We start from the raw sequence: 27,858 nt of genomic DNA on the forward strand, positions 1-27,858 counted from the left end.
AGCGAATTCATTATATACATTTTTTTTTTTTATGTGAATACAATTTTTGCTAATTGAGGCTTAGAATGAAAAAATATTCTTTTGATGCCTTTAAAAATGGAAAGTAGATTGAAGAATTTATGCCAAAATAAATTCATTCAAACTATAATGTTAAATGGTAGTGCAAACATTTTTAACTGTAAACAATTTCGTTATAAAAGTGTTAAATTTCGTTATTACCTCTACGGGACTCAAAATCAGTTCGCTATATCCGTAAATTCGTAATGTCCGAATTCGCTATAACCATAAAATTTTGCAAAGATTTCTTATGAATTTTGCCGGGGATTAAAAAAATACTTCGCTATATCCGAGAATTCGCTATATCCGTGTTCGTACTAAACGAGTTTTATATATATATATATATATATATATATATATATATATATATATATATATATATATATATATATATATATATATATATATATATATATATATATATATATATATATATATATATAATATATATATATATATATATATATATATATATATATATATATATATATATATATATATATATATATTCGTGTCGATTTTATTTATATTTATAAATAAGCGAGTTTACAAGTCTTATCTTAATTAGATTGTTACAAAAAACAAATTACATGTATTTCACTGTGCGTTTACCGGTTTTACAAACATGCTTTTACCTCTGTCAATAAATAACTTTGTTTGAAATTGCTGAAAAATGGAGTATATATGGACATTGCATGCATGTTTTTATTAACTTATTTAATTAAGTTCTATTCGGCTATTTTTTTTCAGTGGTAATCTCTGTTTAAACTCAAACGGGGAGAAGATCTATTTATCGACCTAAAAATATATGATATGAAATACTCCACGTAGATTTTAATGGGTTTGGTTGTGCACCATAGTGCATGATAATCAGTTAAATCGTTATCTTATGCGCGTTAATTTAATGAGAATTAAGTTGTTTTTTTTGAAACCGTTGTTGTTCTACCAATTCAATCGCTGTTGGACTAACCAACAAGTTATCACAATAGGAGAACTAATGTGGATATATTAAAGAACGATATTTTTTTAAAAAACAGAGGAAAAAAGATTAATGAAAAATGACATTTGTATAACAAAGATAAACCATTTGAAGGTGATGAACGGTTTACCTATGCCTATTAAAGCATTATTTTGAACAGGAATTAGATCTTCAGGTGTAAAAATACCTTGCGTTCACTTACTTATCATGTCGAGGAAAACGTCTTCTTGATAATAGGTGAAACGGACGCTCTGTAATGCAACTGTACATCTGAACTAGAACGTTGTACTCTGTTGTATCAAAGATACTAAGTATATGATTAATTAACGACTTGAATTATTCAATATTGCCTTTAAAAAAAACCTGCATCTTACATTTTCAATTTAATCAAAACATATCGATATATATATGATAAGACAGAGAGACAAGAAAGATACCGTAGCGGGTTAAAAAATGAAAAATCATACAAAACGTCAGGGGTCCTGAGTCCACCTTTGACCCCGCCCCAAGACCTTGTGTGATTGAATTTTTTAGACATATTTCAACTACATGTAATTCATGTAATTTATTAAAAATTCTGATGTTTCCGATATTGTACTAAGCGAAATTGTATATTTAGTGGCGTCGGAAGCAAATTGAAAATGTGTGTGTGTGTGCGGGGGGGGGGGGGGGGGGGGGGGGGCTAGACTAATCATCAGAAATCTGGACAAGTAAAAAAAAAAGACTTTTTCCTAAAATCGTGAAATTCCTAATCAGGGGAGGGGGGGGGGGGTAGCATACTTGTGAGGTCAGATTTCTTTCATATTTAATATAAAGAGGTCTCATTTTAAAGAATAAATAATTAAAATTTCAGAAAAATTGGATAATAAGAAAAGGAGAGGAGTGTGCAATGCGTTATTTATCCCCATATGCATGGAGCAATAAAGAAGAACTTTTTTTTCAAATGAAGCATAAATCTCTACTTTTTTGTTGTTGCTTGTATACATTGCTTTTAGCATAAACATTTTTACAATGCAGGTCGACAAAGTGCTTTCATTCTGTAAACATCACAAATACATAGCTTTCAAAATTAAGCTTCACGGCGTTTTAACTTTTAACCAGTACCATATTACTTGACTGTGCTATTTGTATAATAGTTATTCGATCACTGTATTTGCAAAGTGTCAAGATAGCTCAGACGGAGGATTGTAGGCACAGTGCCCCCCCCCCCTCCCCCTTCTATGTGTAACATTCTTGCACAGAACAAATAATGTCACAACAATAGCGCTAGTACAATTAACTTTGTTTAAGATTGTTTAAAAATCACCCTGTAATGTTAATAGTCAGATAATGAAATTCTGTATCATACATGTAGTGATGCATATACCTTTAAATGAAACATATCGTCATAAGAGATGTACTTAAGTTTAAATGTTTAAACTTCCCAGTTGCGTGGGATTTCAGTGATAGGCATTGCTTGTACGTACTCCTTCTTTTGGCTTATTGTGCATAATTTAATTATTAATTTTGATGAAAATCATTAAAACTTATAACTGTGGTTTAAGGTTTCTAATTCAATTAAACATTTCTGAAATGTTAAATTTCTTTCACGTTGTTTATTTATTGAATCCTCATAAAAAGTTGCCCCACTGTTTACTTTCCGGACGACATATTTGCGTTCTTGGTTTTGTTCATTATATCTGATAGTGACGAAAACTCCCTCCACAGACTAAAGAGTTTTCAGAAAGAGAAAGACGAACAGGGGATATATAGGTTCAGCATTTTATCAGAAATGGTGGATAATTTCAAGCGTAAGTGGACATTTTAAGTTATTCTTATACCCAAAGATTTATTAGTTGTTGTTTTTTATTAGGAATTTATAAAATTACCCAGCGTTGAACCAATTGTTTGCTCGTGACAGTCTTGTAATGGAGGTTTTATCTATTCATCATTTTACTTACGACAATCACTCTCTACATTACTGCTGTCAAGTCGACGGAATTCATAATAAGTATACTTTTATTTCGTCATATAATACATTATTATTGACTTATAATGATCTATATTACCATGTGACAAATGAATGTTGGCTTATGCTACCATGTTTTTAATACAGAAAATAGAATGCAATATCAGTAAGAAATTAGAATTCAATAATTTTTATGAATCTGCGATGTTATTTTCTTCATTAGAAGTATTTTAGCTATACTGCGAATCATATTTTAGTTATTCTTTCTAAAACTTGAGACTTCAACCTTTCAATGTAAACACACAGCAAGGGGTTGGTTATGTTTTTAAACAAAGGGTCATTAAGCAGGAAAGGAGATCCTGCTGAGAACTGTTGTCTGAGAGCAGATTAAGATAACAATAAACTGGTTCCTCTACCAAAGCGTAATTCATGAATTACAGAATTAGTATAAGTGCGACTGCAAAATGTAAAATGTCATCCTTTGATTAACAATGCTACACCCCTAAATTTACTTGCAACCATTTTTTGGAGGAGGGGGAATTAAAAGTGGTATAAGAGATATATTTTTTGTGCCAGGGATACTGGAAAGGGGGTGATATTTGGACAGAGAGGTCAAATGTGGTCGGTTATGAGGACTCAGCCTGTCCTCCCTTTGAAGAAATCTTGCATTGTTTTATAAGCTCATGGAAATAGCAGAATATCTGATATATGGTACCTTTTAATTGTTTTGACAGCAATTTAAGCAAATTTGACGACTAAGTTCCCTTATTCTAATAACATGAAGTGTTAAACTGGCATAAATTTGTTTATTATTATCTGCATTTATATAACATACCTCGTAAATGTTTTACTTTTATGGGGAGAGAAAACAGTTAGGTTGCAGAATACAGCATGTTGCAGATTTTGAATGAAAATCTCTACATCAGACCAAACAGATTCAGAAGATAAATAATGAAACATTCACACTTAGATATTAAAACTTATACATACCTCAAAATTTTATTGCCATTGACATTTGAGTTTCCTACTTGGCTTGTTTTTACATTTAAGACTTTACTAATTTCAATTATGATAAATAATATTCCACAAACTGAAATTTGAATTTTCCATCAAATATATAATTTCCTTTGCACAGCCTATATGTACATGTATTAAGCATATATCTAGCTGCTGTGTAGGTATTCACATCAAATATGGACATTACTAGCAAAAGTTTGAGAGAGTTGTTGTTTTAAGATTTTATTTTTCAAACATGCACATAGTATTTTGTATGCACATAATATTTTGTATGAATTGTAAAATCTCAAAATATTTTGATGTTTAATACATCAAATAATTCATACATTGGATGCTTCCATTAAAATATGCATACAATATGCCTATAAATATATAAAAATGATTACTTTCAACAGTTACATGTAAATATTGAAGAAAATGTACTGAAGGAACTAAGTTTACTGGTATAAGAATGATTGGTACATTGGATAGTATTTTAGTCTTGTGTATAGTCGTAAACTAATACATGTATGTGTGAAATGTTGCACAGTGCTAACCTTCTGTAACTGAATTTGAGTTATCTATCTTTTGCAGAGTGAAGATGTTTAAAGCTTTAGATAAGGTCAACTATGCCAGACTAGATCTTTGTAGTCATCTACAACAGCCCAAGAAGAAGCTAGGGGTGCCATCTCTGTTGAAACTGTGCTGTCAGAAAATAAACAGTTGTCATGTAGATCTCATCAGGGAAGCCTTATCATGTATCCCTAACCACTTAGCTCCAGTGCTGTTGGAGATCGCCATTGATAGAGTGGCCCCAGTAGCCATTATTACACTCATCTCCAACTGGCCTTTGCCTGTCTTATGGTAAGCCCCTATTGCCAGGTCTTATTTCATATCAAGACTAGTTTTCAGTAAACTCATTGTAAAAGTTATAAAAAAAAATTGAAACATTTAATTGATATTACATTCTATGAATGATAATTATCAAAGACACAAACTCATTTTTGTTTTATGATTTAATTTAATCAACGTTTCCATTGACCTAGAAAAATATTACATGTTTAAGCAAATTTATACCCGATCCCATATCTTAAAGTTCAATATATCACTGTATCATACTTTTATTTAAATTATTGTCTTTCTTTAATTTAGTTTTGGTGATGTTGTGCATCCAGAAAACAAAGATATATTTACTGAAGAGATGGGCTTGGATTTAATGGTATTCAAAGGAGTCATTGAGAGAACCAAATCCTGCAAAATCAAAGTCTTAGACCTTCGAGGATTCAAGCTGAGTAAGAAGTTCTGGTTGTAACTTATGAATAGTATAAATTAGATATTAAGTTTTCAAAAAACATGTTCATTGAAAATGCTTCATAGAGATGAAATAAATATACATTTACACAGTGTACTTAGGTTGTCCATAGATGGTTTAAAATGTATAAGAAGTCAACATTACCTTTGCTTTGTGTTTTCAGATGCAACTTTTAGCAAGCTAATTGTGCAGATGTGGCCCATATTATCCCTGAAGAAACATCAATTAAAACCAAAAAAGCTGGCCAAGATAATTGCCAAAGCCGCAGGTAGGCCTATAGATCACATTTGCCATTACCTGGGATATCTTAAGTGTAATCAATATTCATGTAAAGACACTGAAGCAAAGTCTCCTGTTTTGCAAAAATAATTTTCTTTGAAATACCTTAGGGGGATTATCATAGGGACAAATTATGATCAAAATGTGTGTTTATATTTCTGGAGGTTGAAGTTTGGCATGGGTAATTGGGTTGTTCAAAAACATGTTTAGCCACATATTACATGTATTTAATCAATGCTAACCTTTAGCTGTATCTCTGAGCAAACTAGTTTTGGCTTTCACTCAGTTGATCAATTCAGGAAACTTTGAATTGTAAGTGTATAAAAAGTCTGTGGGGTGGGACAGAGTTTTATTAAATCAATTTTTAACACCATTGACATTTAAAGGAATCAATTTTAAGTTGCAATGTTTTATGGGTCAAAGGTCAACCATCTGATGTGCAGCACATAATTATAATTGTATATTATATATTATATTATATATAATTATAATGTCACAGTTGGTGAATAGTCAAGTCTCAACCAGGACTCGAACCCAGGGCCTCTGGCGTACCGTGCCAGCGCTCTAACCACTGAGCTATTGAGACCTGATATATTGACTGACATTCACACACCTGTTAACCCGGTGACATACTCCCCCTCTTGGTAGAAATTCGTCCTCGAATTTACGAGTAGAATTCTATGAGTTAAGGAAATGTTGTGAAACATGTTCCTAGGTAGTGACCGTGGGATTTGTACGCTGGGGGCCAAATGTCACAGGTGGTGAAAAGTCAAGTTTCAACCGGGACTCGAACCCAGGGCCTCTGGCTAACCATGCCAGCGTACTAACCTCTGAGCTATTGAGACCCGATATATTGACAGACATTCACACACCTGTTGACCCGGTGACATATATCTTGTTAGCCTTTAGAAAACGTATGTACTTTTCTATGTAACAAGTACTGGCATATCAAAAGAGAATTACCAGTATGTTTGAAATAGACTGTCCTTTAATTTATTGTAGATATTTCACTACAGTTGACCCCTTAGGGAGATTACTGGTAATATCATATTGTCTTTGGTATTAATCAGACTAATTCAGCTGGAATTTACAACAATGACTCTCAGAATATATGTTACAAGAGATGCAAGCATGCATTGCCCAAGCAATAATGATCTAAAACCATCAAATGTATTTAGATTCAAATTTATGTACATGTATTGTCATCTGATGATGAAACATGATATATAGGTTTTGTTGGGATGCACCTAGACATTGACATATCTAATTATGTAAACAACCTATAATATCTTATAATTCATTTGTTACCTCTTTCACTATGTACCAAACTGGTTGCTTACAAAATATCAGTGAATACAGGCTTCAAGTTGACAAAACTTGTTATGTTTAAATATTTGTCCATATTAAATTTTTTTTTAGATATTTTGTTTCATTTACAGGAACTTAGATAAGGAAATGTTTCAACACAATTGAGCAAGGCATTTTCTGTGTAATAGAATAGCATTTTAGCAATGATGGGTCATTTTCTGTGTATATAGTAATACATGTAACCTTATCCTTTCTGTATTCTAGATGTGGAGTTTAGTCGGTACATGGAGGAACTCCTTCCCAGGATGTTAAATGATATTCTGTCTCATGAAATGGTTCAGGACACACATATACTGATCCGTATTCCTCGCGGTATGTCAAACACCCTACACTAATGTGTTTTAGGGCTCCACAAAAGACTTATTGTGCCAACATGTTTCATTTTTATCACATTCTTCAATTTTTCGTAAAGTACATAGAAATTTTTTCATTGGAAAATGTGCATATGTTCTGTGATATTTATCAGGACTTTTTTTTTTCAAGCATTATACAGTTTTGTATAAATCAGCATTTCATCAGATATTTTGTCCCAAAGAATTGAAAAATTACAAACTGCATTTTGATACTTGGAATTTAGTTGAAAAGAGTAAACTGTATTGTTGTATTTTATTGAAATCTTTACACTTAAACAATGAGGTAACTTTCCCACACTTTGTGAAGAAAATAAATATAAAAAACACAACTTTCTCTTGCAGGAGAAAAGATGATCGTGAAGATAGACAACATTCACTTCACGGCCAGCAACACATTTTTTATGGACTACTTGATCTGTAACTGCCTAAGATCTGTCACTCCCGTAGCCATCACAGTCTCCAACATTCATATCAAGTCAGTAGCAGAGTTATCTCTCCTTTATTTGTCTTCAAATTGTCTCCATATAGAAAAATAATATTGATTAATTAATTTAGAATTTGTTTTATGTTGTGTTGGCAACACTTTAGTCATATTACAGCAATTTAAATTAAATTTGAGAGGATCAGTGTTTTGAGTAAAAGAATTATGATGCGCTCTGTAATTTTTTCATGAAGATGCACCATAATGGGAAAGAGCAGGTTTTCTTTGGTATAAAAGTAGCTCTTTTGGACTAACCACTGTCCTTTTTTTTTATTTTAGGTCAGACCTTGCAATAGGAGAAGAAGTGATGGATTCCTTGGCTCCATTTATTGTACTTAAAGGACAAGACATAAATGTGAGTCATTGTGAGGAAACTGCTACACTAGATCACTCTCTTTTTAACATTGATTATCATGATATGACAAATTGAGCAGTTCATTTAAATGCAAAGTAGGTTTATACATATTTCTTTGACGTTGTACGTAATTGAAAACGTTTAAATTTTTTACACATGTATTATTCATACACAAAAAATTCATATAAAGAGAAAGGAGGGGAGAATTAGATGGTAATTTTTTTTTACAAAGGTTTATGAATTTGCTATAGTTCTATATGATTAAGCTACATCATGCCTTGTCATTCATCTGTACATGTATTTATGATTTTTTTTTTTATTGTTTACATTTAATAAGTGAGTGGCATTATGATTTGTTTACATCTAGTCAGCAATTTTTTATTTTTATTTTATTTCCTGTCTTCAGACTCTTGAAGGTCTATCCCTAAGACAATTAGAAGAGGGAATATTTTTCATGGTGTCACCCAACCTGAAGAAATTTTCCAGATTGCGTTCGCTCGATTTGCAAGACTGTAACATTTACTTACAAGAAGGCAAAACGCGAAGTAGAACAATTGGCCGTGCCATCATGGTCAGGACATTGTCATGTTTTGAGAACTTAGTCCGACTAGATCTAAGTTTCAATTACCTCCTCGGTTGCTTGGGAGAAATCTTAGACGCATTAAAACTTCCATTAGAATTTCTTAGTCTACGAAACTGTGATTTAAATGAAGATGACTTGGAGTGTTTAGCCAACTCAAAACATGCTCTCTCCCTGCAGGAGTTGAATTTGAGCAAAATTTGTCAGTTTTCCATTTATGACAATGACAGAATATCGTCCAATAACTTGTTCAAGGTTGTGTTCTGTTTTAAGAATGTTAAACTGCTCAATCTAGCCCAAAACCACTTTCAGGATTCTTCGATTCCAAGTTTCTGTGAAAAGCTACCTCAAAATTTGAAGAAACTGCAGTATTTAGACATTGCTGGAAATGTTCTCACTGAAGACAGTACACTCCAAATATGCAAAGCTCTTGCCAAAGTGAAAACCTTTCAGTGGTTTCGGCTAACTTGTTCAAACAATCTTTTAGACGAAGCTTTGGGACATCTTAATCAAGCACATGAAAATGCAGTGCAGGCCAAACAACGGATCTGTGGTTTACTGTCAGCCCTGGGTAGAACTGATATCCACATCGAAATTGTGAAGTTATCGTACGCAATATTTGTAGATCTCATGGATGTGATGGAGCTGTGAAACTTTAACATGGCTAAATACAACATTGGGTTCATGTTTATGTGAAACAAGTCCACCTGTAATTCTTAAATGGCAACAAGGATGAGGAACCTCCTAGCAGGTGCCCTCTGTGTAAATAGGATTAAGGAATTGGAATTCCCTGTGTTCTTTAATATGTACTGTTTTGTTTCTGCTGGATCATAAATGAGGAAACCATTTTGACATTGTTGTATTTTGTATTTTGAACTCTTTTCCATAATTTGTATTATCATTTTTACAAAATAAACAGTATCACATTGCATAGTGGCTGTTCAAATATTAAACACATTTGGTTATGATATTGCAGACAAAATTTGTCATGGTTTAAAATGAAAATACACATTGCATATAACTAAGTTATCAAATTTTAATAATATCCAAACATCCAATACAAAAACACCAATAGCTGCAAGTACAACATGTGTTAACTTGCATCCATTTCGTTGAAGCTCTGTTAGTTTATAATACTGGAAGAAAAGTAGACAATGACACACATTAATAAATACTGATTGGTAATTTTTGCACAACAAAGGCTTGTTGCTTTGGCACAAAGAATTCTCTTACAAGTGTATATAATAATGTACATAGACTTGGCAACGAAAAGTTGAAGTCTCCAGCGGCATCATGAATAAACGACCGCTGTACGATGTCTCTTGTTTTCTCAACTGAAAACGCGCACAAGAAATAAAAGAGTCAATAAATATGAACGGATTTCGGTGAAGTAACAGTTTGTTACGGAAAGATGACAACGTAATCACTGATGTAACTTTTTCGCTATTTTCTCCAGGCGAGAAGACCAGCGTTTTACGTCTCTCACCAGACTATTCTTTAATCTATTTTGTCCGTTCTTTCGTTTTCGGTATCTTCTGTATTTAGACATGCTCAACACCTTCTTGGGATTCCTTTCTAAGACATCCAACGTCGATTTGGCCTCCCTGTACTTTCGGAAGTAACTCTGGTATTTCTTGGGAAGTTTGGTTACCGTTTCCTCCCCCCACTGTGACACGTCTAGGGGGTCGGTGGTGGTAGGGAGAGAGGCCTCTGTGGGTCTCTGGGTGGGTGCTTTAGTTACCTTGGTCGTCGTTACTGGAGACATTATTTTGTAAGCTACGGTAGGGTTGACATCAGGACGAGAAACTCTCGCAGTGTGTCCTCCTGATTCAAAAAAGGACAGGGACGGATTTGTGTACAAGTTGAAGGAGGACTGAGGGCCCATGTGGTATCTAATTTTAGGCGAAAGGTTTGATGCCATAGCTGTTGTACGATATTCTTGATTTTTAGTGTTGTCTGGCATAAACTTGATTTTGCTGGCCAATGTAAAACGGTTATCTGGCGTTTGATCTGAGAGGAGGCTAGCATGATGAAATGGAACCTGTTTCAACCAACTCAACTGTTTCGCCAAACGGTTCTTGATTTGAGAGAGGAAGGTTAATCCCCCAACAGGCATGAATAAATTCCTATTCTGCACCAATGATTTAGCCGAAAATGTCGTCTGTGGAACACCTGACGTGTAAGTTTTAGTCGAAAATACCGGAGTGGGAGAAGAAATTTTCTGAATTGACTGTGGCTGTGGGTGCTGAACGTGCTTCGCTGCTTTGGTATTTTCAATAGCTTTTCGAACTTCGTGAAATAACCCTGATTTGATTTCATGTTGCAGTTTGGTTTTGTCTTCTTTGATTTCAGATTTGATAAGCGCGGCTTGTGCAGTTTCAACTGAAGGCGTCCCTCCAATGCTGATATCAGCGCAGTTTTTGAATACCTCCTGTAATCCGCATCCTAAACAACTGGTACCATTCTTGTCGGTACCCCAGCTGTTTCCTAAAAAATAACAGAAAATCAATGTAATTTTATTAATGTACTCATGCCAGAATGATTGCAAAAGGAAAAATATAACAGTAGTATACACCTATTGCCATGCCACTGGCATATGTATTTACCTGTGTTGTACGTCCACTGCAGAACACACTGCTCACAACGCATTCCTCTCGGGATAAGCAGTGTCAAGTGGTATTTGTCTTTTCCCGTCACCTTTGGATTTGATGGGTAGAAACGGGTGTAGGAACTTTCTGGGGACCCCTCCTTGATGATCATAAGGTGTTCGTCAAGGCATTCCTGGGCCACGGGTCTGCGGATGTCATTGTGTGGACAGATTCTGAACTCGAAGAACCCTTTGTGGTAGCTGGTGATCTGGATGGTAGTTTTCATTTCTGTGGATTCCGCGGGAAGCTGCTCCACGATTATTCCTTTAGCGTATTTTCCACCAGCCTCGTGTTCGCGAGGTCCACTGTAAGCATCTCCACATACTCCGCATTTCCCGCCAGTTTTAATGTATTCCTGCAATAAAGAAGCAATAATTATTTAGATAATTAGATTTATGAATTAGAGAGCACAATGATAACCGTTTTGTTTAATTTTGATACTAAGTTTTGGTCTCGATGAAACAGATTGGCGTACCTCTAAGCCACCACAGAATAGTCCGTTGTCGTCATAGTTAGGGGGTGTGTCGTATCCGTACCGCCAAAGGGAGCCTCTCTGAGGAGGGGATAGGAGCAATCCATGTTGGCTACTCCATTCAACAAGTGACGTCAGCGTTAATCCGAACACGAAGACTGAATACATTTCTGTAAAAAAAAAGTTTTTATTCGATGATTTAAAGGATAGTGCATGTTGCACATTGAAGTTAAGCAAGAGAACATACTGGATATTGTCATGTAGGCGGAACGCGGTCGATGAATTGCAGTGTACATGTATTGATGCATTTTAAAAATTGTGACGATTTCATGATTTCTCTTAAATGACCTCGGAGAAATGCGCTAAGACAAAGGTGAAACTCTAGCGGCACGATTCCTATACATTGTTAATTGAAATCAAACATAAACCCGTTAATCAACTTTTCACTTTCCTTTACCATAAAGTAATGATATACAAGATTTCCTGTGTTTTCTGTCAATCAGTCACCACAGAGTTGTTTACTTATTCAACAAATTTGCATGATATCGTCACCTTTGATTTATTTCATTTCCTCTTTGTCTCTTTTATTGAATGCTGAATATCTTTAATTACCGGTATTAGTAAATAATATTTGCATTTTCTTTATTAAACCTATTAACCTCCATCATTACTTGGTACAGTTGCATTTTTTTTTTTAGAAATCAGACATTTATTATAGCACGTAATTTTTCGACCAAAATGTCAAATTTTCCCATCTTTACATAATTCTTCATTAAAAAGCAGGAAAGATGAAACTCAAATACATAACTTTTGTTTTAATACATTATATTTACATTCTACTGTGTTTTTCCATTAAATTCCGTGATGTTTAAATGCCTCTAAATGCAACAAGTAGTCAAAGGTCAAATTGACGAGTTTTGTTATGACGTCACAAACGTTGAACGCTGTAAACTGCAACGTCACAAGCGAAAATCAAAGTTCACGCTTGTGGCTGTTACTGTGGCTCTTCCATTAATGTTAACTTACCCTTAGGATAAGATCGGAATTTTAAGGTATAATTCACATTTGCAGACAAGGCAAGAAGTTAAAAAATGTAAATATAAGCATTAAATCATGATTTTTTGAAGTATACACTCTCATAACTGCCGCGGTGTGTGCATACAAATTTTCATAACGCGCTAACGCGCGTTACTCAATTTGTATGCACACACCGCGGCAGTTATGAGAGTGTATACTTCAAAAAATCATGATTCAATGCTATATTAAAACGTACATTCTTTTTCGAGCAGAATTTCATTTCTAACGACTGTAAATTTCTGAAAGCATTCGTGACAGTTTGTACACGATTCGGATTTGACTGACTTAATTAACGACAAAAATTGAAAGTTTTTGAAATGCCTGCACAGTTTTTGGCGGTTTCATCTGTGATTAAAAAACCAAAAAGGTCATTCTATGATTTAATGCTGCCGAAACAGAGACGTGTGCCAATAACCAATTAATTTGTAATTTTTATTCATTGTTATTCATATGCAATCGCTGCGGTCTTACTTTTCAATTTGTCTGTGGGTTTATGGTTTGGACATTTACAAATTGCAGGTGCACATCACATAAAGGATTTCTTTCCTGACTTCATTCTATTTAATCAAGATTGACATGTAATGGTCCTCTATCGAATGTTCCATAGAATGACCGGTGAACTTTTAACCTTTCACTAGAAATTGAGCTTATTTTTTTTGCAATGTTAGATGCCCTTTGTCCTGTGATATATGAAGACATTAGTTGGTGTTTGTAACATTTGTTTTCTTATGAATCGATGCGTTCATTATTTATTGTTCGTTAATAAGATTGTTGCCCTTTTGACATCATAATTTATCTTATGGAGTAAATGACCCACAGAAAAACCACAGACCATGTCAACTTTAACGGGTTTAATAAATATACGACCTACACTCAACATTGTAATTGCGATTAGCTTAATGAAACAATATCATTTATTACGCATTAAATTATATTCTATTTTGACATTTGAAGAAATGTATTATCATATATATCACTGACATTGGAAACCTCAGACAAGGTAATTGAAATCCTTTCACTTATCAAATTCCAAATAATATTGAAGAAAAGATGAATAGATAGAGTTTTAAACACATGAAATTAAAAGAAATGCACCAAAGCGCCGAGGAAAATATATATGCGTGTTGTTTTAATTGTCGCGATAAGAGCTTGTGAGGTAGAATATTATACGATTTTATCCAGAGATTTATGAAGTTCGCCGTCCAATGTCGGTTTCCTTGCAAGTTAATGTCATGTCGACGGTTCCTCTACAACAAGATTCGCGGTTTGATGTTTTGATTAATTGTCTTAAAGTGCAAATGGCCAGCCTCATTTCAATATCTCATTTTTCATTTTTTTCATTTTGTCATTCTTGAAAAACAGCAATTTGCTGCCTGTACTTTACATTACGTTTTAGTTTAACGAGATTAACGAGATTAAAGACCTTTATTAGATGGCAAGTCAATTTTTAAAACAAAGTTTACTTTTTTAAATTATCATTATTTAATTTCTTATTAAATGCTTAAGATCAAAACGTATATACATGTCATTTATATAACTACAATACCAAGATTTCATAAGAGTCATTTTTAAAAAATAATATTTTGAAAAAAAAGACAATGTTCATTTAAAAAAAAAGAAAAAAAGGACGAAAAACTTTAAAAATAAATCAAGCTACACAAGTGCATTGCCTTCTGTTTTTATATCTACTTCGATAAATATTAGCCTTCTTTTTAGAATAATATGTCTAAGTACATATGAAATAAGCTATGTAATAATATTACAATATCATTTTATATGAATAAGATTTTAAAATAAAATATATTATTTTTTAATTTCCAATAATCTCATTTGCTGGTTTCGCTAATTTTTAAATAAAATTTCATTCAATGTTATATATAAATAAATGGTGCATTATTATATTAACCAAAATATTTTACTCAAAATAAAAATATATTCAACTGAAATATTATAAATGTAGAAACGATGCTTACCTCTCGGCAATGTCATACGAAATGCAAACACTGTCAAGTTGGACATAACTTTTCAAGTCATTACATTTCCATTGTTAATGTATTCATACGCAGGCCGCCCCGGGGGTAAGGTTCACTTCACAGGAGACAGAAGTACAGAGAGGGAATAACCCACTGTCGTTACGTGCTCCCGAGCAATGTCTCCGGGGGTCATTAGAATTCCGTCCATTAGGCATTGACGTTTTAAAATGATTGCTCCAATTGCTCCTAATGAATTTCGTACATAACAATGACATGGAATTCCATAAGTTTTGTGAAGTTCACGAGGTCATAAATCGTCTGTTTGCTAATTATTAGATTATGACAGTTAATGAAATTCAAGTATTTTATTACCTTGTACTTGCTATGGATTACAATGGCCTTGATTTGTTCTAATTATTAGACTACGATAGAATGAATTAAGAGACCCCCAAAAATGTAAACCATGACGGATTTTGAAGTGTATTATTCAGATCCCATTGTTGATGCAGAGAACGTAAATGTTGCAACTTTGAAGATATTTCTGTAAGCTTCATTTATCATTGATTGATGGCATGTGTAACCATTTTACTGATTTTACCATGTCTATAACATACTTGATTTGTATAGCGTAAAACTCGCTTTAATTTTTGAAAATGTATAAAAGGATCGATAGTTCGTCAGACTCAATTCATTAAAACGCACGTGGCCGGTCTCTATCCTTATTTGAAGATAAAGTGGCCATTATAAAGTACTTTCCCCCTTTCAAAAGAAATAGGCGTTTAATGCCTATAAACTATCGATCACGTGCATACTAGATACAGTACAATGCAAATCAAACATCAAATACAGTCAGCCAATCTAAATCATTCATATGGTACCATTTTGCAAAATTGCTTCTTTTGTGCCGAAACTGTAGAAATATTAAACCTTTAGAGCAAACTTTCTTTCTTTTTGATTATACGTTAACATTTTCTTTATGTACACACGTACATTGTAAATAAAACTTGAAGTTCACTTTCTCTGAAAAAAACCCATAAGGTTTTACTTTCTTTCTCCTTCAACCATTTCAGATGACTGTTTAAAGGATATTTCTTTAAATAAAAAATAAAGGAATAAAAAGCAAATTACATAAAGTGGTATCCTGTTATTTTTGCATCTTTTGTTTTTGCATTCGTTTTTACTAATTTCACCAGGCTATGTCTGGTTTTCGTGTTTGTTCGAAAAGAGGATTAGTGGGGAAAACTACAAGTAAGAGACATGAGCATACAGGTATTAACATTGATGTCTACGTCATGTTTGTCTGAGGGAAAAAAGCAATCAATCTGAAAAAGACCTTCAAGGAATTTCAAATAAATCTGCTATAATTTAAACTATGTAAGAATGACGTAAAGTTGATCTGTTTAAGACTCTATCAACCCTTACTATTTTGGCCTAACGGACGAACTATAAATTACAGTAAGAACTTTTAATATGCACGACAAAAATTTGTTAAAATTCTAGATTTTTAACCTTTCTTTGTAATTATAATACACAGAAGAGTGAATGTATTAAAAATATGTCTTAAAAGGGTAATCCATGAAAAAGGCAATGAAAAATTGGTCAAAATCACCTAGTTATGCAGGGAGGGGGAGGGGTTAAAGTTGCTGTACTTGAATAACTGTGGTGTAAAGAGGGTCACATAGTTATATGTACACAGCCCGTACTCACGTGAAATATAGTATAAAGGTAGGTGTAGGTGGAAGGGATAGTGGGTCATTGCTTCTTCCTTGACCTAATCATCATTCACACCTGTGCGCAGAAGTAGAATATAGGACAGTGTGTCGGGCCCATATATTTGAATGTCTTTCACACTCGGATAATGGGGTCAACTTCCAAGGCGAGTTTTGAAGGAATTGACATGACCACTGAGATGATGAGCGTCTCTAGAGGGTGACACAAGGGAAGAACTGTCATAAATGCCCTTGCACCTGTCATGGGGACATAAATCTTGATTTAGGTACATATATATGGGAAACTGGAATCTTCCTCAGATCTAGTTACAATGGTCAAACACTAAGCCGTGAGTCATACACTGCACGCGATGATTCGTGCACGCGAACATGCACCATTTGGCACAAATTCTGCATGCAGTTAAAAAACTAAATCCTAAAATAAAGTGCCGTCTGGTATTTTTAAAAAAAGATTTTATGTCGATACATAGACCAATATAAAAGCTATTTTGATAATTATTGCTACGCTCTTTTATTTCTTTACTGCACGATGGCTAGCTGTCAGATGATAATAATATTTGATGAAAATGGGTAACGTAATTCATGTCAAAGCTCTGAAATGTAAATTGGGGATGATTAGGGTGATGCAAGCTTATATATCAGTATCATCACGCTGCCGCCTCCCCTTTTCTTTTCATTTCTACACAGGAAAGTTTAGTAAACCTTTAAAAGACATAAAGATAATCTGCCGTGATATAACTTAATAATAAGAATAACACAGGAATGAATATCAGGATATTTTTCTCGACAATTTTTTCAGGTGCATTATTTGCATGGGTATTTATTTGACCCTTAATCTTTCAGTATCTACAGATGGTTGCAGTGTCGTTTTAAGTTTTTTTGTACAAGATATTATCTAAGTCATCAAATAATCCAAAAAGAAAATAAAAATCCAACAACTTAAGGATGACGTTTACTCAGAATGAAAAAAAATTCCACTGATGATAATGAAAAACCAACTATTGTGTGTTATAGACCTTTTATTGTAGTGTTATTTTTCATTTTCAAAAAGTAGGTCAATGACCTACTTTTTGAGTTAATGGCCATTGTATATTTTTGGAAAATTAAAGGAAAATCACTTAAAATTTTACACTATGATTGAGATTTTCTTAATTGTGAAAATAATACAAATTGCTCAACACTTTTGAAAATGAAATACAATTTATGAATGGCAGTGACACTAAATACATACAAAGCATTAAGTTTTCCTTCACAATTTTTATAAATATTCCAGTCCGAATTTCCTCTATCACTTTTCAAATTCCTACCCATTTTTGATCCAATTTTACAAAAAATTGAATGATGATAATATAAAAACATTTATAGTATTAAACTACTTTTATTGGTCTTATTCTGTTGGCATATAGTTTATATGAGGTCAATGATCAAAATTTTGAGATATGGTGTCTTTTCTCGTTTTTAAGCATATTTCAATATTTTTTTAAATCCATGCCATACGGTTATCATAATGAATAAATGAGGTAAAACTACCAGAAAATATGCAAAATTATATAGACTAAAATATAAAATCTTAACTTTTAATATTAGAGTACTTCCAAAAATGTTTTAGCAGAAAACAAAATCTGCAAAATTTAGTCCGAATTTCCTCTGTTTGGCTAAAAGTCTATTTTTGTTTTGGCATAATTCCATAATATAGTAGAATTATCGAATGTTATGTCAATAATAATTCATTTCACAGATACTTTTTGTGTTTAAAACAAATTTTACTCATGACATTGAACTTTATAACAATCCGAATTCGAGAACTCAAACCCTGAGTAAACAACACCCTTAAGTTTAGTATATTGCATTTAGTCCGGTCCAGTAAGAAAAAGGCAACGTAAATACCCTAGTGTCATATCACCGCATAACACTAACGGAAGTACAAATAATAAATAATAATGTACCTCATTATGTATGAAAAAGCTTTTTTGATTCTCACAAACGTCGTCTCTTCAATCCTAGAGGTCTTTCTGGTCATTTAAGAAGGATTACCGTGCGTTTTGTACTTAAAGGCAGCGGTCACTTACCGAATTTCATTGCTTGAGGAGCAAATGTTTAGATATTAAGGACATGCGGGCATGTACATGAAGGGAACGTGATCTGCAGAAGAAAAAAAATACATACATGTAACCTGATGCTGCGTGAGTGCGTCAGCAAAATTCACGTACCTCTATCATCCGTACGGACCATCAGAGAAATCATTTACATAGTTCTGTTTCTTTCCCATTGGATCTTGATTGGTCAATATAAAGTGGGTTAAAGTACAATGTACATGTAAGAAAATCATCTGTAAAGTCTATTATATGTACCTTGCAAAGAAGAACATTTCATTTTTATATGGAAGGTTTCTATAACTATTTTGACGGCGACAAAACGCAACATGTTGTTTGATCGTCAATGACAATCGCCCTGCTGCTGAATTATACGCTATAATTGTTTGACCATGTATTCAATGCTAGAAATGTTTCGAACAAACAGTTGGTAACTCGGGTCAAACTGGATAGGTTATATTTTATTGGCTGATTGTATAAGTCAGCAGAAAGAGAATGTAGAGAAGTGTTTTATGTAAAATATACAAAGTGTACATGCACTCGGTAAAGTCAAATACATGTCAATTCCAACATTTAAAAATTTTCAACGGAATAGATTATAACTCCCTGAACGGACAACGAAAAAAATTGCAAAAACCACCTCTCTCTCTCTCTCTCTCTCTCTCTCTCTCTCTCTCTCTCTCTCTCTCTCTCTCTCTCTCTGAGATGTTGTCTACATTTACCTTATTTACAAGAAGATACTGATTGATCAGTGTTGATTGTCTACTTAGTATAATAAGCTGTTATCGAAAAAATACAACTAATAGAACCAGTGGCTTTTTTGTATAATGGTTTTTTAAAGGTAATTCTTAACACATGCTTGTTTTTTATTTGTTTTTTTTGTGATCAATTTTAAGTCAGTTTCAACAACAATTGGTGCCAATAATGTAAAGATATGTACATATCATTTTTTATTCTTTTTTAGTTGTCATCACGTCCCTAAAAATTATTCATGCTGTCGGAAAACATACATACCATTTGCTGATAAAAATAGAAAACGGATTTACATAATTACAAAAATAAGCTTCATCCCTTAATTCACATTCCGTGGTAAGACAGAATTATGTTTATTTATTTTAAAAACCTGAATATATTACAATATTTATAACAAAAGAGACAGAAAATTTTTAAAAGGCAGACAAGAAATGGACATTTAGATAATTTAATGAGGTTTCCAAATGGAAAAAGATTTGTCTGCAGTTTCATAGTTAAAAATTCTGCATTTTGTGTGCAATTAATTGCTTGATATTGTAGATGTAAGTCAAAGGTTTTTTTTTAACACTTTAATATGTATCTTAACAATGAAAATTAAAAAATCATCTATATTTGCAATTTAAGGAAAATGAATGGACCATGTGACTTTAGAGTGACAAGAGAGCGTAAACAACAGACAAATTTATTAAAGTAACTTTAAATCATTATTTGAATCACGAAGAAGGGTTATTAAAAAGTATAAATCACATGAACAGGATGCTATAGGCCAAAAAACCTTTCGAGAACTCGTCGTCTCTACTTCTAATACCTTGTTGTATCATAACATTCACAAGTCTCTAGTATCAATAAGATTTCGATTATTTTAACCATGACACTTCTTTCCGATCCTGTATATTTCTTGTGGTTCTTTAATATTCAGCTCAAAGTATGAACATGATTTTCAAATGAAACAAATAAATTGAAATAAAAAATAAGCATATGATATTAAGTTTAACAATTGGGTTATATCTAGCTGTGTAAAATCTAGGTGTTACACATCTAGTTAGCGGATTGTGACGGAAAATGTTTGAGATTTGTAGATATTTGCAAAACTTTCTAGAGTCAATTTTTCAAGGATTGTCCTTCTCGTACCACTAAAACAAATACAATGACTATTAACGATGTGTAATATTACAGCACAGGCACCTAGCGCTATAAATTTTTCTTATAAAAAAACTAAATATCCCATTTATTTGTATCATGTGACAAATTTTATAACATCAGGTGCCTGTGCATTTTAGATATATAATTTCACATTTCCTATCATAAAGGTTTAAATTATTCTGTGAACAAATGAGCCCAGATATTGGACAGCAATCGAACACCGCCGAGGATCGGATGTCTGCAACGGTCAATGTGATACACATAAAAATGCCAGTTTTTATTTGTGAATTTTTTTTTTATAGAGAACTATGTGAGAACGTAATTTGTTTCTACCATGGATAGAAATACTTACATTAAACTTAAAGAACCCTTGAAGCCTACATGTTTTTACCACCAATTCGACATGAGAATTATTACGCAATTTATGTACAGGTAAATCGTCTGTCAAATCTTTGTTCTGAGCAAGAGACATACTATTTTGTAAATTTTACTACATTTGCTCTAGATCCTTCACGCATTGGATTTAAATTTAATTGGATTAATGAATAAATTATGTGTCAGCTTATATAACATACATATCGTTCGTATTTAACATATACATCCATTTTAATGAGCATGTTGAATGATGTTATATTTGTAACTTAACAAAATGCATGAGCATGAGGCTGTAGTTTTTATGTTATTGCATAAATTGTACAATGTATGTAAAAATAAGAAATAAGACACACACAGAGAAACTTTAAAATGAGAAAATATCGATTAATCTGTAATACTGCAAGTGTACATGTCACAGAACGAATATAATGAGAGCATGCATTTATAGTACGATCACGTACAAATTGTCTAAATAAACATAACGCTTAAATGTAGAAAATAAATAGAATAAGTATATATAAAATCTTTTACACGATAACATTTACAAAGATTTAGATTCTTTAAAATCAAAATCTAGTACATAATGCACAGATTTTGATTCTAAAACGCGGAATATGTATCTTTTCCTGCAATGTCGCTACATGTGCCTTCATATCCCACAAGAATCATCAAAGAAAGCATTTTTATTGTTTAAACGTATACAATTCTGGCAATATAACATTGCCAGTAGAACGAGAATACTTGTATTCATTAAATAATATTAAACATTATGTTTTGTGCAACTCTTACGCTTTGTACTCTTTCATAAATGGCCAGTTTTATTCTTAATAAAGGGGTTGAATTCTCTTCCGATTGTAAGAACTTGGACAGACAGGCATAAATAATGAAATTTCACAAATGACTACTTTAAGCCTACGGCATATTAAATGATAATACAATTGTTATAAATGCATCGGCAAGCAACTAAAGAAGAACATTAAAAAAATCAGTTCAACAAATTAATTTTTCTTAGAAGAATTTAAAGTCACAAGGGTTTTACTTTCTTCCTGATACAAAATATATAATAATTTAAAAATTACCTATATAGTACACTTAACGCTCAAAATTGCGTATGATAATTACATGTTAAAAACTGGCCAAATTTAATCGCTTTTCTGCGGAAATATTTTCGCCGTTGGGCGAAAAATTATCCAATGCTTCAACTCTTAGGGGAATTTTCGAGCACCTGCAGAAAAAAAAAGTTCGTTCAAAAATTAGTTATGCCAATAAGATCTGATTCCTCTTGCATTTTTAGAAAATTCTTCTGGAAGTACAAACATCTAAATATTTCTTAATTTCTTGCAGAATTATAATCCTGTCTAAAATAATAAATTGGTTCTCTAAAAGATAAAATAAAAATCAATACGTTTCCCATTATCGGTCGTTATGATTGAATTAACTGATGGAACTGAATCTAACGCCGATTGTATTTCGCCTCTCATGTATTATTTTTGTTTGAAAAAAAAGTATAAATAGAATTTATGTAATATTAAACATTTTTTTGAAATATTTGGACATTTTGACATTGTTACCAGTCTTCATAAGTTGTATCATTATTAATCGCAAAACCTCATGCATTTCTCTCATAAATTTCTCTGAAGTCATTTATGAAGTACATCGAGTTAAAACACAAATCATAAATCAATGTAATCCAGATTTTGCCTTTCCCTTCTATACTTCTTACAAAGACATCTTTTCAACCATGTTAGAAATCCAGTCGGTGGGCAGCTTATTCATAATTCACGTTTTTTTAATATGTAAATACTCATATTGTAAATCCACACCGTTAATGATACCTGTCCAATTAAATATGAAATGGATACAAAATTTCTAAATTGCACAACAATGAAAACATATTTTTGTGAGTATTGATAACAAATTGATAAAACATAAATGAGACAAATATTTTTTAATTGACAAAATATTGCTAGTTTTATTGGTTTTCAGCACACTTTTCAGGCAAGCTATCAGACATCTTTTGATAACGGTCAAGCTATTCATTGATCGTCTTGATCAAGAAATGTTTAGAAGACGGAATAAACTGTTTCGCCGTATAAGAATTATCATATTAAACTTTTCACACTTTGAGATTATATCTTTTGAAAGTGACTCTAATCTTCTTATTTGTATGAAATATGTATGGCTTAAGCCAAGTTGTAATTGGCTGACATCCCAAAAACGTTGACAACGTGACGCTTCAACGTGACTCAACTTCCGGCACTTGAGTAACGATTCCCTAAGATCTGCAAAAATAATGTCTTCTTTATCCAACACATATTAACGTATTTATCCACAGAAGTGCTATCTTATCTCCTTTGCGCACATAACATTTACATTGTACACCTCACTTTCCTGCCATTAAAAAAGCTATATCAACGATAAATCAAAGTCCATATCTTTTTAGATGAAGTTTAGATGTATAATAATGTTTTGATAATTCATTAAAGCAACAGATGTATTGTTGCGTCATCTGTTACATTAGAAATATGTCAAACACGTCAATATTGCATTTTTAAAATACAAATGAACAAGTCCTTAGGTACAAATCATATCTGCTATAATTGATATTTTAAAAAATTTAATTGCATTTCGACTCATCCTTCTTACTCACTTACATTTATTATTTATTATTTAAGATATATAAAGACTTAAATGTTTTGACTTAACAATCTAGATGTTTTTATACAAAACTTTTTTTCTTCTATTTATATGTAAGTCCAATAGTCTATATAATACGACCAAGACCTTTTAAGTAGTCGCCTCTATATTAAATATTGAAGAACTCTTATAGTGATAAACATTTACAAGTAAATGATATTAAATCGTTGAGTTAATTTAATATATGAACTTTAACTGAAAGGAAAGATGCAAACAGTTTTTAACTGAAACTATCAAAGCCAAGATCCCTGAGCAAAATTAGAATTAACGTTTAGTGACCATTAGAATTTATGTTTTGACAACAATAATAAAAAAAATAAAAATAAAAAAAACCAAACAAACAAAACAATAGAAAACAAGCATATAGTGTAATAATGGCTATTTATGTTCTAGGAATGAAATCGTTTAGCCATTATTTCTAAAATTCTCATAATCATATAGAATACAAATTAACCTCCTCCATTTATTTCAAAATGTGATTACTTTAACTAATTATCAAATTTGAATTATAAGTCTTGATTCATTATCTTTGCTCAATCTAAAATACATTTGTATGGAACGCCATGGCTGCCTTATAGCATAATACTATAGGTACATTATGTCAAATTATCATTACATTATGTCAAAGTCCATTACGTGGTGTGAATATATCTTTACGCTAGGTCAAATCGTTATTACGTGATGTCAAAAGCACGTTAGGTGAAGTAAACATGTCTTTACATGATGCCATTTTTTTTTAAGTGTGATGTAAAATCATCCTTACGTTATATGCCAACATTGTACAACCAAAGGTCAATACATCATGACATTATTTCGACACTGTATTACATGGGGCGAATGTATCCTTACATTATGTCAACATTTTATTACATGCTTTCAATATATCCTTACATTATATCAACACCGCAGTACGTATCGCGATTCTATCCTTACATTATGTCAACATTTTATTACATGATATCAATGCGTTTTTACATTTTATCAACACCTTAATACATGGTGTTAACTCATCCTTTCATTATGTCAACACTTTATCACTTTATGTCATAAGTACATTACTTGATACGAAAATGTCTTGACTTTTTGTCTAAACTTTATTACGTGATGTAAATAAGTCTTTACATTAGGCAAATTCTCTATTCCGTGATGTATACGCTCTATTACTTTAAGTCGAAACATCATTCCGTTATACAAACACGAAATCCTTGGTCTTTGTATATTTGTCATGTTTTAAATACAAAATTTACTATATAGAAACGGTACGCCGATTTACCCAAATGGACCCAGGAAAACCCCAACAGTAGATACTAGTAAGAAGCAGTGATTTAATCATACAAGAATGAAAATATATATAGGCCTATATATAGGGCTTCTGAAAGCTGTAAAAGACTTAGTTGCTGGCAATTTAATTTCTCGAGAGTGAATGAACATTTACGTATTTAATTAAACATTGAATTTATAGTTTAGATAGACCTAAGTTATAAGAATAAGACTTAAAATCCAAGTTTTCTCGTGCTCATCGGCCCTTGAATATTTAAAATGAAATGGATATAAAATCTAAAAATAACCCCTTCATTGGTTTTTTTTTTGGGGGGGGGGGGGGTTAAAATTTTTTGATTTATACTTTTTTTACTTCAATAATATTCAAATTACGTTCGTCACTACACACTCAGTCATTTAGCAGTCAGGGTTCTTTATCGTTCCAAAGCCTGTATGTCGTGGCGCAGACACCCAGTGCATATTTAATTTTCTAAAATTTAGTCTCAAAGTATTTAGTAGTTAAAATAAAGTCTTTAGTAGTTATAAGTAAACGTTGCTAATGCTATCTTAAATTAAGGATACTGACCCTAACTACACATGTAGGTATGGCCGTTCTGCTACAAAATTATTATGCTATGAAAATGATTTTTTTCTTATTGCTGCAGAAGGGGTGGGAATGGTGTTTGTGGAGGGGGTACGCCACGTTCCTCTGAATAAATTTTCTCCTTTTCATCCAAGAGGGCACTTGATAACTTATATGAAATAAAATCTACAAATAAATTACAAGAGATCTTTAACCCCTTTAAAGACCTTCTCCATCTTGATATAGATGTTTTTATGAAATGTTTGTTTTAGGTAATTGATCAGACAGAGGGTATAAATCAGACAACGCACACAAATAAGAGAGGGGAACTGTATTCGCCGATTTCAGAATTATTATAAAGAAAGGCAAACACTTTTGGTAGAATCGGTACTGTCTTCAGGGTTTGCCCTATACATGTAACTTACTAATTTTTAATTAAATGAAATAATTCGACAGCATGAGTGTTGGTTTTTGTAAACAGTTAAATGTATGATCATGTTACATATATTTTCGTTGTAAGTATAGAATAGGCGTGAAAATAGGTTGAGAAGGAAATTTACGCTCATTCCGTTCTGTTCCGTTGAATACCAATATCCACAGGGGTAATAATATATTGCGGAACGTAACGGAACCAGAATCTTACAAATAAGTCAAGTACTGCTGACATTGTAATTTTAAAGATGCAGGCACGTAGCATCAGGGGGGGCCGGGGGGGGGGGGGGCTGGCCCCTCCACTTTTTCCCGCAGCAACAAATTTTTTAAAATTTACATATCAAAAAATGAATTATAATGGAGTTGGGCCCCCCCCCCCACTTTTTTGGAAGTTTGTAAAAAATTGATAAGAGAATAAGGAAATGAGTAGTCAAATTGAAGTTACCTTACCCCCCCCCCCCCCCCCCCCACGGATTAGGAATTTCATGATTTGGAGGAAAAAAATTATGGTAGGGAAGAATTTTTTTTGGAAGTATAGTTGAGTCTGCAGTGTTGATATAATGTAAGGATATATTGATATCATGTAATAAAATGTTGACATAATGTAAGGATACATTCGCCCCATGTAATACAGTGTCGAAATAATGTCATGATGTATTGGCCTTTGGTTGTACAATGTTGGCATAACGTAAGGGTGATTTTACATCACAACATAAAAAGTTGACATAATATAAAGACATGTTTACTTCACCTAACGTGCTTTTGACATCACGTAATAACGATTTGACCTAGCGTAAAGATATATTCACACCACGTAATGGACTTTGACATAATGTAATGGTAATTTGACATAATGTACCTATAGTCTAATGCTATAAGGCAGCCATGGCGTTCCATACATTTGAATTTTAGACTGATGTTGTTAATCCATAAACATGTTTGCACTTTTATTGTATTCACAATTAGATTGAAATGATTCAATTTTATTTAGTTTCATCAATATTCATAACCGACATATAATTAAATTGGAAAAAGAAAGATTGCGTTTCTGAAATACTAGTAGATGGATGTGGATTTGAAAATTAGATTAAATTCTAGTTAGTTCCAGATGCAATGCCATTATGCAACACAGTAGCAAATTACGTGTCTCTAGAAAATTGCTATCTGTCAAGATTTTGAAAAACAGTCCTAAAAAAGAACACAGTAATTTGCTAATGCTTCCCTGGAAAGTTTTAACAACCACAATATTTGTCAGTGTCATGTAAAACAAATTTTAAACATTTAAAATCTTGCAATTTATTTAATTAGCTGTTTCTTTTCAAAAACCAGAACAAGAAAGGTCAACCACATTGTCGACTTTTGCTAAATCTGGATGTGCAAGAGGACCGTCTGATTCTTTCTCCCACTCAAATTGCAGGGTAATACAAGAGTGCATGTGGAAGAAATTTATTTGAAGACATAAACATTATTGAATCATTTTTTCTGAAAAGCCATTGTCCTTCTAAAGGTGATTTTTGCGTCATTTCAAATAAACTGACCCATTTTTTCAGCTTTTGGATTCATTTTTAAATTATGACAATAGGTTTAACACATGCAATAATTTTGAAACCATATTTTTGGGGGCTACATATATCAGCAATACAATAATGATTTTTCGTTATAAAAATGGATATTTTCCACTTTAATGAAATTTTAGACTCACACATTTAATTTTTGTTCCGATTAATGATTAAGTAAATATCATACAATACATTGTGAATATTTGCGCACAAACACATGGAATATTTATGACCACCCAGTTGGAATACTGACAATGTCGTCAACAAATACAACAGATCTTCGATTTCCGTTCAATTTCATCACTAGCATTTATGCTGTTTTACTACTGACCCTGGGTTCATGAAATAGTCTTAG

General features: G+C 32.6%; 2 protein-coding genes and 1 non-coding gene across 3 annotated transcripts; 1 reads left to right on the forward strand and 2 right to left on the reverse strand.

Moving 5' to 3' along the window:
• The first annotated feature begins 2,722 nt into the window (after window positions 1-2,722).
• LOC128157398 (uncharacterized) lies at window positions 2,723-9,641 on the forward strand. The gene is made up of 8 exons (XM_052819920.1): window positions 2,723-2,826; window positions 4,575-4,844; window positions 5,133-5,272; window positions 5,456-5,560; window positions 7,144-7,251; window positions 7,635-7,767; window positions 8,053-8,128; window positions 8,535-9,641. The coding sequence occupies exons 2-8, from the start codon at window positions 4,582-4,584 to the stop codon at window positions 9,357-9,359; spliced, it is 1,650 nt and encodes a 549-aa protein (XP_052675880.1). The 5' UTR covers window positions 2,723-2,826; window positions 4,575-4,581; the 3' UTR covers window positions 9,360-9,641.
• On the reverse strand, window positions 6,085-6,157 carry Trnat-ggu (transfer RNA threonine (anticodon GGU)). The gene has a single exon. It is a non-coding gene; the product is annotated as a tRNA-Thr (tRNA).
• Window positions 9,642-9,730: 89 nt separating the features above from the next.
• On the reverse strand, window positions 9,731-14,960 carry LOC128157388 (uncharacterized). The gene is made up of 4 exons (XM_052819909.1): window positions 14,879-14,960; window positions 11,832-11,998; window positions 11,315-11,711; window positions 9,731-11,195 (listed from the first exon to the last, which is right to left on the reverse strand). Exons 1-4 carry the CDS (start codon window positions 14,922-14,924, stop codon window positions 10,132-10,134), a joined length of 1,674 nt encoding a protein of 557 aa, XP_052675869.1. The 5' UTR covers window positions 14,925-14,960; the 3' UTR covers window positions 9,731-10,131.
• Window positions 14,961-27,858: the final 12,898 nt, after the last annotated feature.

This window comes from Crassostrea angulata, chromosome 1 (assembly GCF_025612915.1).
Source record: "Crassostrea angulata isolate pt1a10 chromosome 1, ASM2561291v2, whole genome shotgun sequence".
In the NCBI taxonomy this organism is placed as follows: Eukaryota; Metazoa; Mollusca; class Bivalvia; order Ostreida; family Ostreidae; genus Magallana; species Magallana angulata.

Excerpts from the sequence above, each read along its gene's own strand:
- LOC128157398 (XM_052819920.1), top strand. The coding sequence starts at position 4,582 with ATGTTTAAAGCTTTAGATAAGGTCAACTATGCCAGACTAGATCTTTGT. Across the intron at positions 4,845-5,132 it reads TGGCCTTTGCCTGTCTTATG|TTTTGGTGATGTTGTGCATC; the intron begins GTAAGCCCCTAT and ends TCTTTAATTTAG. Across the intron at positions 8,129-8,534 it reads TTAAAGGACAAGACATAAAT|ACTCTTGAAGGTCTATCCCT; the intron begins GTGAGTCATTGT and ends TCCTGTCTTCAG.
- LOC128157388 (XM_052819909.1), bottom strand. The coding sequence starts at position 14,924 with ATGTCCAACTTGACAGTGTTTGCATTTCGTATGACATTGCCGAGAG. Across the intron at positions 11,999-14,878 it reads TCGTATGACATTGCCGAGAG|AAATGTATTCAGTCTTCGTG; the intron begins GTAAGCATCGTT and ends TTTTTTTTACAG. Across the intron at positions 11,196-11,314 it reads GCAGTGGACGTACAACACAG|GAAACAGCTGGGGTACCGAC; the intron begins GTAAATACATAT and ends GTTATTTTTTAG.